Source organism: Chiloscyllium plagiosum, unplaced genomic scaffold, assembly GCF_037043375.1.
Source record: "Chiloscyllium plagiosum isolate Xiang-an unplaced genomic scaffold, Cpla_swu_hap1 HiC_scaffold_22, whole genome shotgun sequence".
Lineage (NCBI taxonomy): Eukaryota > Metazoa > Chordata > Chondrichthyes > Orectolobiformes > Hemiscylliidae > Chiloscyllium > Chiloscyllium plagiosum.
The window spans coordinates 37980387-37994017 of NW_028270160.1; the positions used below are offsets into that span (position 1 = coordinate 37980387).

Below are 13631 nucleotides of genomic sequence, written 5' to 3' on the forward strand. Positions count from 1 at the left end.
GGTATTTGGATTTTGTGTGCTCCACCTCTACTCTGGGGTTTTCCCACAAAATCACTGCTAAAAGCAATGCAGGGACAGGGACATGGGGAGAGCGCAAGGTACTTCCACCATGCCATGACAATCTACTAATTGTGATCGTAGCATCTTAACTGGTACAATACAACTGAGACCTGTAGGACATGTTAGTCAGTCAATCAGCTTGATGCATGGTTAAGTACTGTTAAAGTAATTGCATCCAAATTCACATGGCTGTTTAAATATAGTTTCATAAAATATGTAGCAAAAGAAAAAAAACACATGCAGGAAGCTGCTTTTAACACCAACAGTCTATTGTTTCTGCTATCACACTACAAAAAGGACAAAATGGGCTGGTCTGACTTGGCTTAAATTTTCCATCTGACAGAAAACCTGACTGCAATAATAAAAACAGGAAGACATTCATTTACTCCATACCAGCTGCTAGTTTAAGCTTTTAAATGAGTTCCAGTTTCATTTCAATAATGATCATCTTCCTGTAACTTCCCAATCATGCATTTGTCATAATGCAGTCATCTTCTTGCTACAAACAGACCCTTATAATGAGGCAGTTTTTCACATTAGCAGCATAACTACATAATAACAACATCTGCAGCTCTTTTCTTACAGACATGATAGAGCTGCAATTAAAACGCAACTGTCACTAAAAGCACAAAACTTGACGCGGAGGCCCACTCACTCGTAGTGCAGGACAGACAGCAGGCCTCAACCTTCGTGAAAGAAACAGGTTGTAATGTGTAAAAATTAAATAAAGTAAAATTAAATTGCTCAATACAGATACATTCCTCTAGAGGGTGGTAGCGATTTCAGTGACAAACAGCTATTTGCTGACAAGTAGTTTACACATTAACCACCTGAATCCAAGGGGAAAAGTGCCAATAGCAATTATATCACCTTGAGGTTATTAAATGTCCTACTGATGAATAACTAGGTGAACTTGACCAGGTGATAAAGACTGCTGTGAGCAGATGATTGTGCAGCTGAAGGATAACGCTCAGTCCTGCTGTTTTACCATCTAGCTTTGAGTTCAGAGGAATGCTCAGAAAGGTTATTGTTTAAAGCCAGGCCACTAAAACAAAACTGATATTTAGTTCCCTGCTGAATACCTTACCAGTCCATCAGAACTGTTTTTTTTTATCATTTGAGCTTAAAACATTACACAAAGTCCACAAATGCCTAGTTTTCTTTGGGCTTTGAAATGGTGCTACATTCTCCACTTTATCATCAACTGAACTGTCTCCCCGTAACTCCATTTCATGTCTGAGAAATTCAGATGCTCAGAAATTAAAATTTCAAAGATCTCCTGCAAAAAAAAAATCAATGGGGGGAGATCAATGCTCATAGAAATTTCATGAACTTTGAACCGATATAGGCATGATGATGAGGACTGGGCTGGAATTTCTGGCCACTGATTGTTCCTCATACAGATGAAACACAGCCTGTGGGGCTGAAAGGAGGTATAAATTTGAAATCAGCTGAAGCTATAACTTTTTTTTCAACAAACCGCGAATGTTTTGTCTGAGCTCAAAACAGAAAAAAACTCATCTCAAGTCATCTGCTGTATAGACTACCTCTGAAAACACCTAACACTTTGCACATTAACACAGAGAAGAAATGAAATTGGTTCCCTTTGCAGCTGATCGCAGGTGCAAATTAATATTGTAAAATGAAGATCAATACATGGACAGGGCAAAATCAATAGGAGCTAAATTATTGCTGCATTTTCCTCCTCATTCAAGATGAGTTGTGTTTTCCTCTCAAAGTCAATACTTTGCAGCTTTTCTCATTAATTTCTCAATAAATTTGGCAATGAATTTCAATCACAGAACTTGGCAGGGTGAGCCAAGCATTGTGAAATGCATAGGAAGCACAAAGCCATGGTGGGGTTGGATGCATCATTCATCTACAGGCAGCCTTGCTTGTTGGAGCAGTACTAATATCCTTTCCTTACTAGGGACCACATGTTCAGATATTTGTTAAAAAAACATCAAAAAAAGGAGAAAGGATTCTTGTGAGCTCTTTCGTTCAAACAGCTTTACAATGGCTTCACCCATCAGGACTCCCAGATGTTTCAAACATTAACCAGCAGTTGTTTGCAGCACTGCCTGATTTGCCATAAATTGCAAAAGGGAAAAAGTACATGCTCAATTGCAGCCACTTGTTTCAATTACAGACACTGAATTCACAGGTCACTTAATAATTACATTCGATCAGATAATGGCAAGGAATTTTCCTCAAAGTGCGCACACTGACAGTGGGAAAACTGCCATGTTAGCTTATAATTGGAAGACGGGAACTACCTTTTCTATAACCCTGACATTGTCCCCAGGCATTCACATAGGCAGTCTAACTGGGCCTATCACAGAGGGATTGTCTTCCCACTCGAGAGTACCTGACAGTAAATAATAGTACTGATATGTGACACTAGCCACGGAGAGGGGACATCTCATTGTCTTCTGTATAAAAAATGCCCCTGCTGACAACTATTGGATTGCATTCAAACAATTCTGTTTACATACCTTGAAGAATGCCTTTGATTTTAGCTTTTATAGTTACACTAAAACTACAGCTACCAAACCCAGCCCTGAGGTTAAAGAATACTATGAGGAATCGTTGTATCAGTTGGTCTAGGATCAGAGAGTACAAAGTGTCTTTGGTTAAAGGGACAGATGTAAGGATTGTGACATTTGGATAAGTTTATAGCTTTTTTGCAGTCAGGCACTTAAAGGCCACATAATAGCTTATAATAATTTCTTAAGAAAATGAAAATTCTCATCTGTTACAAATTGATGTCCTCGTACAAAATCCACTTCTTTTTTTCTGTCCAACTAACAGCATTTTAAGTTATCTTTTTAAAAAATATTATCAGCTCCCAATCACCTCCCCACGACTGAGGAAAAGGAAACATTCCAGACATTTACTTCCTCCCTGTTATCAAAATTGAGTCAACTAATCTTACGAAGCATCTTATCACATTAATTAGTTTACTTCTACTTTAGGTAGAAGTCTTTATTAAAGGCACTGAGTTAAAAAAAAGAGATAATGTATATTCTGCTAAAACTTCTTAACGGCTTTTCTGAGGTTTGGCATATCATATAAATGCAATCTGTGACACCCCATGAGATGATTTTTTTTTAGTCTATAATGAGCTTGTTCCATATTTCATTCCAGATATATTAATAGAAACATGATTAAGCTCTGTTATTAGAATTGTATTTATAATCAGAATAAAAAAAAGATAATCTTAAATTTTCCATCTCCGCAAAAGTTGGCAAAAACAAATCATCCAACTCAAAATGTAAAAAAATCAGCATTTATTGAGTGAAGCCAGAATGACCCTTTTGTCCTTTTTGATGATGAATTGCTGTCTTCTCACTGCTACATTTTGTCAGTTTTGGTGCAGCAGAGTCGATACCTTCACCTTGACGAGAAAACTTTGTGATTTATCAGTTCCTCTGCCGCCCAACACTACCACAGCGTGGTTGAGCATGGCCAATCGTGACACAGAGAACAAGGTTTGGTCACAGTTGCCTGGGAAAAAAATAAAGCACCCTGTGATGATAGACAAATGTGTCTTGTTAGCAGCAGCCAAAAAGCGCTTGACTTGTACTAATAACAAAAAGGCCATGTTGGTCACCATGGGTCTAAAGACGAAGCACCCTGTCACTGCCCGGGTTTGGAAATTAGCAAATAATGTTCCTTTTCCTTGATAAATGGGTGACAGTTCCCTCTCACCAATCATTTTTAAACATTTTGATGCATGTCTACCATCTCACCAGAGGAAGGGAAAAGTTTACCAGGACTCAATTTTCAGATGATGAATGAAGCAGTTCTAAACGTATGAGTTCTGTGTGAAGGATAGTTCATTTAATGCAATTCTAGTAAATGTATGTCACTGATTAGGACAAATAGTCTAGTTGGGTAATAGCATAAAAGAAAGTATGTCTTTTTTAATGTGCTCCACTTAAACAAAAGCAACAAAGTAATACAAAGCTGTAGTTCATCCTCAAAAACCCTTCTGTCCTCAAATGTCATCATTAACAATTACCCTTTTGGGGGTGTTTTGTCTTCCCATCTTACCTGTCAATAGGGATATTTTTAGAAAAAAAACAACCACGATATGTTTCCAAAAAATCCAATAAACAGGTTTTAAAGTATCAGCTGCGAGAGCCTTTTAAAATTGCCTGATCAGCTTTAAGGGACTTATTAGAGAGAAATTTATTGACAGGAGGACCAGCATATCTGTCCTTCTTTGATTTTTTTGCAGGACTTGCTGACAGCTGGTACCCACAACAGGCCTGATCAATGGATAACCAATACAGGTATCAGACATGGAAGAAACTGTTTTACAGTGACAAAAGATGTGACAGGACAAGGAAGGTGAAAGAAACAATGCTGCGGCATGAATGTTACCTTTGAGAGTGAAGCAGTACATAGCAATCAGGACGTAAAATGTGACTCTTTATGAAACACTACTTTGTTTATCTTCAAAATTCATTACTGTGTAAATTCAGTAATGAACCTATTATCTGATTGCATTCACTGTTAAAAGAAAATAAATTCTGCAGGAATGTACTTGCTGCTGAAACTATAATGAGAATTTTTTTTTGTACGTTTCCCTTGTCCAGCACAAAGATTGCATTGTGACAACACGATGAAGTATATTTCAGCCACAGTTACTATATTGACTCATCTCAATGATTTGCTTTTTAGTTTTCACGATATCCCAAAATGTATGTTTTACATTGTGTCTGTTGGTGAGAGGTACCTTTATGTGTAAATAGTACACCACTGCTAGTAACAGGATGACATTTGAATAAACACAAAGGTCCTTAAAAAAATCCCACTTCAGATATATTGCCCAGAAAATGCACTCTCAGTATGGGACCTTTAGAGCTTCAGGCTGATGGAAGCTTGCCAAAAAAAAAGGAGGGTAAACTGTGCAAGAAGTACAGGACAATTTAGCGTCCAGAAGTGGGATGTTGGTAATATGCCAAGTACTGCTCAAATAGAATTCAATCCAATTCTTTGCACAAATGCTCTATCAGAGAAAGCATAAATTGTGAACGATCACTGGAGAGTAATGATTTCATAACCTGAAATTGAATGTAAGCCTTTGTGCTGAAATGATCATTTATATCTGAGACCAGCAAATGCATTACAAGACCTGGAACTAGTTCAATGCATTCAGCATTCAAGCTTTTCTGTATCCGTTCAGAACGTGTTTACGATTGGCTGCCAGTATCTGTGTTTAGTTACTGGCTTCAGTCTGCTGCAAACGACACATTGACTCCTAGTAATTTGCGATAATTTCTATAATTGAGCAAAAGAAGTTTCTGAAATGAGGGTGGGTCAACAAAACTTGTGGGTAGAAGAGGTCAGCGCTAACTTCTAACAGAACTTTATTCATGGCATGCTGTGGATGTATGCTTCAAGCAAAACAAACATTAATTTGCTCAAGTTCCTTTTGTTAAAAGACAGCATTTAAGCGAAATGCTTGCTTTCCTTTCAAAACAGAATACTTTACCACTAGAAAGGATCGCTTCTCAACATGAAACATAATTTTACAAGATGGATTTAACTGCAATCTTGTTTCAATTACTGGTGAAACAATTATAATTTGCAGTAATAAATTAATTGTGACCAATGCTCAAATTTATTTTAATTGAAAAAAATCATGGCAACCTTTTTTTTTGAAGTTGCAGTGCTTATTCAACCCTTTTCTAATATAGTCTTATGAGACTTGGGGTGCAAATATTACTTTGTGCAAAAGTTTGATCATGCACTATGGTATCAGATTACTTCAGAGCTTCTGATTTAATCCCAGGAGATTGCAATGTTCATGTTGACAAAAAAAAGCTGGAATCAATCAAAAACAGCATGGCACAATCTGGATGAGAAGAGGTGTCCAATAGTTAAGTAATTATTTGTGAATAAATAATCAGCCACTAATCAGATATCTGAATTAAAAATTCACCTCTTATTATTAGTTTGACCAATTTACTGTTGAATATGGTAAAAATATAGTTAATTTAATTTTAAACATAAGGCAATTTATATTATATTTTACAGTCTATATGCTAATTTACTATTAAATGGCAATTACACAAAGTGTGATTGTTAATTCTGGCTCTAAGTGCTCGTTGCTTGAAATTGTTAGTTCTCTCTCATTTTTGACCTTCTTACAAGAGGGGTGAGGCGTACAGGGAATAAGAAGGACTTGTGCAGAAGAACCGGACATGTCATTTGTGACTCATTCTTTTAATTCACCGTGCTAATCAACTGAACTGCTACTGTCTCCCATGGTAATTGTATCTTTATAATGACTGCAAGGGGCAGAGAAAAAAAACTGCATAGATATACTGGGATATGTTTGTTCTGTCCCTGATGAGAATCAGCACAATCCTCTTAGTATGTGTGACTAATGGTGTCCTCCACAAGCTATTCCCTGAGATTTGGCACTTTAATAGGGCTGTAGATAAGCTGTTAATGTCTTTAAGTTATACTTTCCACAAGCCGTACGCCCTACACTATACTCTTGCTTCATTATCCTGCAGCCTCATTGCCCTGCGTCCCTCCTCATGCTGAGAAGGTTAAATGCTGGAGTGGCTAGTCAGACTGCAAGCTTGGTGGGACTCTGATAGAAAACAGCTGCCCTGGAGAATCAGTCCCTCCTCTCTTTGGGTTCACATCATTTTCATATTGTGAAATACAGTGGGTCTTAGCTCAGCTTTCAATGGTGAAAGCAATTTTCAATGATTATCTCATTGTCCCCATCAATTTAGGAGCACTCCAAATCAGACCAAAGCTTCCAGGTCAGACAGGCTACGACCTTGCCTCCCCTTACTCCCTGCTGGCATATAAGTTCCTATTTCCTTCTCTCAACATTTTGAATTTCACATTGTTGCTGATCTTTAAATATTTTAAGGATGTTCAAGCCTTTCCCCCCACCCCCACCCCTTCTCCAACTTACCAGTGTAGACAAATCGTCCGGGTGCACCTTTGCAGAACTGTTTTGACTTGTAAGACAGGGTGACTTCTACCACTCCAGGAATGTGCCGAGGTGGGGTTTGAACTCTGATGGCGTGGGGAGTTATCAGCTGGAAGAATCATACAGTAAACAGACTTAAGGCTAAGATGACAGAGATAGAAATGATGCTTGCCAGTTGAGCATAATTATGAAAATTAATCCAAATTAGGCACACATCTGAAAATTTGCTCTCCTCTCTCACATGCAGTTCAGAGATCTGTAGTTTGACAATATCGCTTGTAAATGATCCTTGGTTTTAGCTTGCAGGAAAAGCCACGAGGCATCATTCACATGAAAATTGCCTCCATATGTCTCACTAAGTTCTCTTGTGGTAATTTTCTAGAGCTAATTATTCAATTGTATTGAATGGCCGTGTACAAAAGATTATCCACTAGATGGCATAAGTTGACATCAGCTGAATTTAATACAATTTGTCCAATAAATTGTCCAATGTAAATACATCTTTAAGACTCATTGAGAATGTCTAATAAGATAAAAGCTTTGCTTGGATAATTCGCAACATACTGCATATTTTACGTTTAACTTGGGAGAGCTTACCTCACTCCAAACCAACATAGTGCCGAATACAACTTGCAAACCGTCAAAAAAGTTGTCTCCTATTATAATGACGGTGGCTCCACCAGTGGTCCAACCTTCACTAGGGCTGATAGCTTTTATGCATGGAGTAGCTGTACATGGAAAGGATAAAATAAGAGAGCTTGAAATCTATCGTCCTGGCAGCAAGATCCCATCCGCAATGACAAATCATGCAAAGCAAAGTCACAAAGTGAATGATTGCTCTCTGCAGTTTAGCTAAAAAAGCACAATCATATCTCAGCATGTTCGTGTAGTAAAAGCAAACCATTAACTGTTTTACACTGTAAAGGCCAAGCAGCAGTTTGTAAGCACACAAGAAAAATAGCTTGATGTAGCAAATTATATGTCAGGGCAAATATGGCTATTACAAATGATTAAGCATTGCATGCATGTGGCATGTCAATTTATCTGCTTTGCTTTACAGATCTAAGCAGAGTCAATCAAAAGGTTGTTGAGGGAGATGGAAGAGCAAATGCTCTGAATTTCGATTCCTCATAAGCAGCTAATTGGGTTGGGTTTTTCATCCGCGAACTTTGCCTTTGGTTCAAAACTTCATTTTCCCCTGTCATTCTGTAATTACTACTTTTCACTTTTCATCACAAAAAATCAAAAGCGCTATATTAATACTTCTGTCAAAGGTACACATTTTACATCTAATATTGTTTGTCGACATGAATCCATGAGCCATTTACTTGACCTCTCTTTGTCTCTAGAGTCCTCACATTTGCATGAGTTATTACAAGTGGTGCAGACTTAGCACAGGAGGCAGCAGCTAGCACCAGTCAATCCCGGCTCGCAGCAGCCACTGAACTGCAGCAATGCTCAGGCTGAAGGCTGCACAGCCTCTGAGTGAATCGCTTTGTTCTTTACTTTGATCAGGCCTTCTTTACATGGTGTTGACAGACCTTTTTCAATGGCTTTGATGGTCTTTTGTATGCTGACTTTCATGCAAAGGAGCAAATACAGGGACATACACTTTCCCTATGACAAGCAAATCCGACTGCTGCAATTTTTACCTGTAGGGATTGTTTTGTAAGTGCCACATACCAATTGTCCCCAAATTAACCTGAATTCCATTCAAACACGTTGCTAAAGAAACAGCTTTCTCAGATGATTAAGTCCAAAAAAAATTAAGAAAATACATTGTGGATTTTGTGCATCTATTGTTTCTGATTACTAAATTTTAATATAAAATTTTAATCGTTGTCTACATGTTTAACTGTATCATTGTTACATCACAAGCTATGTTATGTTTTCAAAGCTTATTTCTGATTGGTTTAAAGGTCATTTTATTTATTCCTGAGTTTTAAATATAATTAATGAAAAATTATGATGCTATGTAGATATTCATTTCAACAATTTGCATTTTATATCAAATTTTGTTTTGTCTGTTTTTGTTGCCTCTAATCAGTTTAAGCAGTAACTCCTAGCCAGCCATTGTTAATCACCAGCAGCTATTGTTGTGTAGTATACTTAAGAAACGCCACCTTTCTTTATTTGCTTTTATGTTGGACTAGTGGAGGTTATATTTGCTGATTCCACGTGCATCTCCCTCTGCAACAGAGGATCTGAGCACACACTGAGAGCCTGCCCTTAACTATTGCTGTTGACTTCATGCTAATAAGTTCATACAAATTTTCATTTCTGAGGCTTCCAAGTGACATTTGCTTTTCTTAATTGCACAGAGATCGTTTGAAAAGGATCAGCTCTCCAAAGACTGACAAGTCTCCTCAAAGGGAGTGACCTTCATCAGCACAGCCAATTATGGCAAATAATTCACACAAAAAATTACAGTAAACAAATTTACTTTGGAGGTGAGAGAAGAAAAGAATATATGATTTGCTGCATGCACAAGAGGCTGCTGTCTGGCAGCTGTGGCCTGACAAGCTCGCACATCACCGAGGAATTTTCAATGCTTCTCAGCAGAGAACATGGGTCTGACTCCGCCTGTGCCTTGAGCCATCTTCCTTCTGCCTGTATTTGCATACATTTCAATGCACATACAGAGAAGGAACATGTGTTCAATGGGAACCATGGCAAAATGAATTACACAGACAGTGTTAGAGATCTAATGATATACATGCACAATGCACTCAAGCAGATGATAGAAATTGGAAAGAGCAGATGAAGACAGAATCAGAAGAACAGCAAATCTGTGCTTTTACTTCCTTCTGTTAGTTGGAAAAAGTTGAGGCACTCATTCAAACTATACATCAAATTTCACAGTGTAGTTTAGGTTAGAAGCTGCTTCTCAATCCAACCAAAACCAGACATGACCTGGTGCATATCTTTGGTTTAGAGCAAATTAGTTTTTTTTATAATGACTGCGATGTTTATGCATGTAGTTGTTATACTTGCACATTAGTCTCCTACTTTTGAATTTTCTACACTTACTAAACTTCAACTTTATTTCAATGAAATAGGTCTTACTATGCTGTGAAGACTGTGTATATCTGCTCTTCGGGGCAAAGCTAAAAGCTGCACATTATAACTGAAAAAGACACTGGTTTTCATAAAATACTCAGTTTTGTGCATGCATCCTGTATGTTATATTTATGCTGATGGTATTATTTTGTTAAGCATCTCTCAATGTATGTTATCCCACCGATTTGACTCAGTTCTCTGCTTCCACGTTGCCATGCATCTTGCACTTATCGGCCACTTTAAGGGCAGGTATCCAATCTATTCTCAATTTGCTACTATTGTTGCTTGAAAGTGAATTGGAAAAGCACAAGTTGACTCACCCTGTCTCCCTCCCTTAGGGAAAGTGTGTCATTTTGAAAGGTCCAAGAGACAACCAAGCCTAGTTTGTGAACTCACTGTTTGGGAAGTCATGGAGAAGATTCTGAATACGCCAACATTCAGGGCAATTTTAAACAAAGCTTGCTGCACAGCAAAAATTACCTTAACACATCACACAAATTTACAAGATGTTGGGACAATACAATTTTTTTACAGGTTTCAATTTACATAACTTTCATATTACTTTCAAAATCCCTGGTGATCATCATAATGCCACAAATGGAATGTTCTTGTACCATTCCTGTCGTTGCTGCTTCATTTACATAATAATGTGGCACACACTTGTGCCAAGTTCCAGATCAGCATAATGGTGCTGAAAATAGCTGTTCCATGCGAATATGCAAAAGAAAATGCAGGAACAATATTATTTGTACTTGTTCAGAGATGTTTAAAAATCAGGCATTTCAGTTTTAAAATGAATAATTTGGCATTGGGCATTGTTATCTGAATTCCGTATTGTGTTTTAATATATAATGACAATCGTTTTGTAATGATCACTAAATGGCCAGTTAAATCAGTATTTACTTCTGTGGTTGCTACAGCAATCAAACAATCACAAAATTGGAACAGCAAGTTTTGGTAATGTCAAAATAGCAACAATAAACAAAAGGTTTTAAAAAATTTCTTCAAGTGGAACTTTTCAAAGTAAATGACTCTCCCTGCTTAATACTTTCTGATTTCCTATGCATTTGCCAGCAAATCCTTCCAACTCCCTTGCCCCAACTTTTTCCACCATAAGTTATTTCTCCAGCACATTATAACAGCATTTGTCACCTTTCTTTGGATTTATGATAATAAAGCATTCAAACAAGCCTAATCTTGCCTCGCGAAGACTTCTTTGTTCTACGTACTAAAATGTCTTGTAATTGTGCTTGGGATGTCCAGATGGCTGGTTGATACTCCAGCTGATAGGATTATACCTTTTACCTCTCCTAGGGCCATCTGTTCCCTTTAACTCACTAAAACCCTGCAGCCTGCATTGAGTTGTCTTTATTGCATAAACCTAACAGCATTACAGGCACTTGGCATGCAAATCACTACAGTGCTGCAGGCCTCATATCGGGGGGTAGGGTGCAAGTGTTGTCGGGGGGGGGGGGGGGGGGGGGTGGGAGTGGGGGGAGGTTTGAAATACTGAACACTGACAGTAGTAGAGTAATTTACGAAATCAGTGACAAAAAAGATTAAAATTTGATTCTCTACAATGCTTGAAGGTGCATCCATTGTTTTGCTTCCACCCCCCACTCCCCATCAGCTGTATTCAGCAACTGTAAATAATCTGTATTTTGTAAGCTCTGAAGGATTCAATGGCAGTCTTCCACCGCAGCAGCAGCAACAGCAGCAGCAGGGGGAATTAGTTCTCTTGGAAACGGTCTACGAGTGTGTATATACTGCTGGTGAATATTAGATGATTGGATAATGAGGTGTTAGCAAAGAGAAGCTGCATTCAGACACATATCGGCAGCTTTCACAGAGGACTTTCTGATAAAAACTGTGTTGCTAATTCAAAGCATACTGTCTTCTTCAAGCAGAAACTGTTCAGCCCGTGTAGGGTGGAATTACATTTTATAACTGAATATCCTGCTTTAAATTGGGCCATTGATGTGCATTTTTTTACATCCCACCCAACAAGCAGTTTAAGGGTGAATTTTAGTCATTCTTTCAGTTCATGCATTATTGGTTTGCAACTTTAAAGGATCAAGTTACATTATAATTGTAAGAAGCCCCTCATTTTCAAGCATTAGAATTATATAAAAAGATGCTTAACCGTAAAAATCAAGTCAGTTGATTAAAAAGATTTTAAAGTTCACACCAGGCCATGATCTTAGATTAAGGTGGTACTTTGATTTTATTTTTATGGCACTCAGCTGTCTGCTTTCTTACTTTTTACAAAAGTTTGAGTTTTCACTTTGCTACTACTGGTACTGTTGATGGTTTCATTAGAAGCCTTAGTATCAGAACAGCAAGCATGGTTGCTTTAACCCATAATATGACTGGTTGCATCCCGAGGGAAGAATAGGCCTGGATATAAGACTCAGCCTTTTTAATTGAGAGCCTCATTAGTGTTTGGTTGCTAGGCAAAACACACACCTATTTCAATGGATACAAAGCAGATAAACAACATGTCACAAGCCAGGAAGACTTTTTTAAAACCGATTGTTTAAAATAGAGTACTGAAAATAATATTTTTGATGGATGCAGAAAATTCACTTGAGTAAACTATTGCGACAACAGACTAGAATGAAGATTCCTTCCTTTGTTTTAAAATATAATTACGTTTGCAACTTTAAAAAGACAATCATGAGTTGAAACTTTATTGCTGGAACAGCACAGCAGGTCAGGCAGCATCCAGGGAACAGGAGATTCGACGTTTCGGGCACAGGCCCTTCTTCAGGAATGAGCAGAGAGTGTTCAGCAGGAGAAGATAAAAGGTAGGGAGGAGGGACTTGGAGGAGGGGAGTTGGAAATGTGATAGGTGGAAAGAGGTCAAGGTGAGGGTGATAGGTCGGAGTAGGGTGGAGGCGGAGAGGTCAAGAAGAAGACTGCAGGTCAGGAAGGCGGTGCCGGGCTGGAAGGATCCGGCTGAGACAAGGTGGGGGGAGGGGGGATGAAGAAGCTGGTGAAGTCCAAGTTCATCCCCTGCGGTTGGAGGGTTCCCAGTCGGAAGATAAGACGCTCCTCCTCCGACCGTCGGGTTGTTGTGGTTTGGCGGTGGATGAGTCCAATGACCTGCATATCCTCGGTGGAGTGGGAGGGGGAGTTGAAATGCTGTGCCACAGGTTGGTTGGGTTGGTTCGTCCGGGTGGCCCAGAGGTGCTCCCTGAATCGCTCCGCAAGTAGGCGGCCTGTCTCCCCAATATAGAGGAGGCCACACCGGCTGCAGCGGATGCAGTAGATGATGTGGGTGGAGGTGCAGGTGAATCTGTGGCGGATATGGAAGTTTCCCTTGGGGCCTTGGAGAGAAGTGAGGGGGGAGGTGTGGGCGCAAGTGTTGCACCTCCTGCGGTTGCAAGGGAAGGTGCCGGGAGTGGTGGTTGGGTCGGTGGGGGGTGTGGATCTGACAAGGGAGTCGCGGAGGGAGTGGTCTCTACGGAAAGCTGATAGGGGAGGGGAGGGAAATATATCCTTGGTGCTGGGGTCTGTTTGGAGGTGGCGGAAGTGACGGCGG

General features: G+C 39.0%; 1 protein-coding gene across 10 annotated transcripts in view; it reads right to left on the reverse strand.

Moving 5' to 3' along the window:
- The window catches only part of ebf3a (EBF transcription factor 3a), a 152564-nt gene that overhangs the window by 20267 nt on the left and 118666 nt on the right, over positions 1-13631 (reverse strand). For all 10 annotated transcript variants that reach the window (XM_043712597.2, XM_043712598.2, XM_043712600.2 and 7 more), the window contains 2 exons: positions 7625-7755; positions 7010-7136 (listed from right to left, as the gene is read on the reverse strand). In XM_043712597.2, the coding sequence (XP_043568532.1) occupies positions 7010-7136; positions 7625-7755 (258 nt within the window). The remainder of the gene's footprint in view (positions 1-7009; positions 7137-7624; positions 7756-13631) is intronic.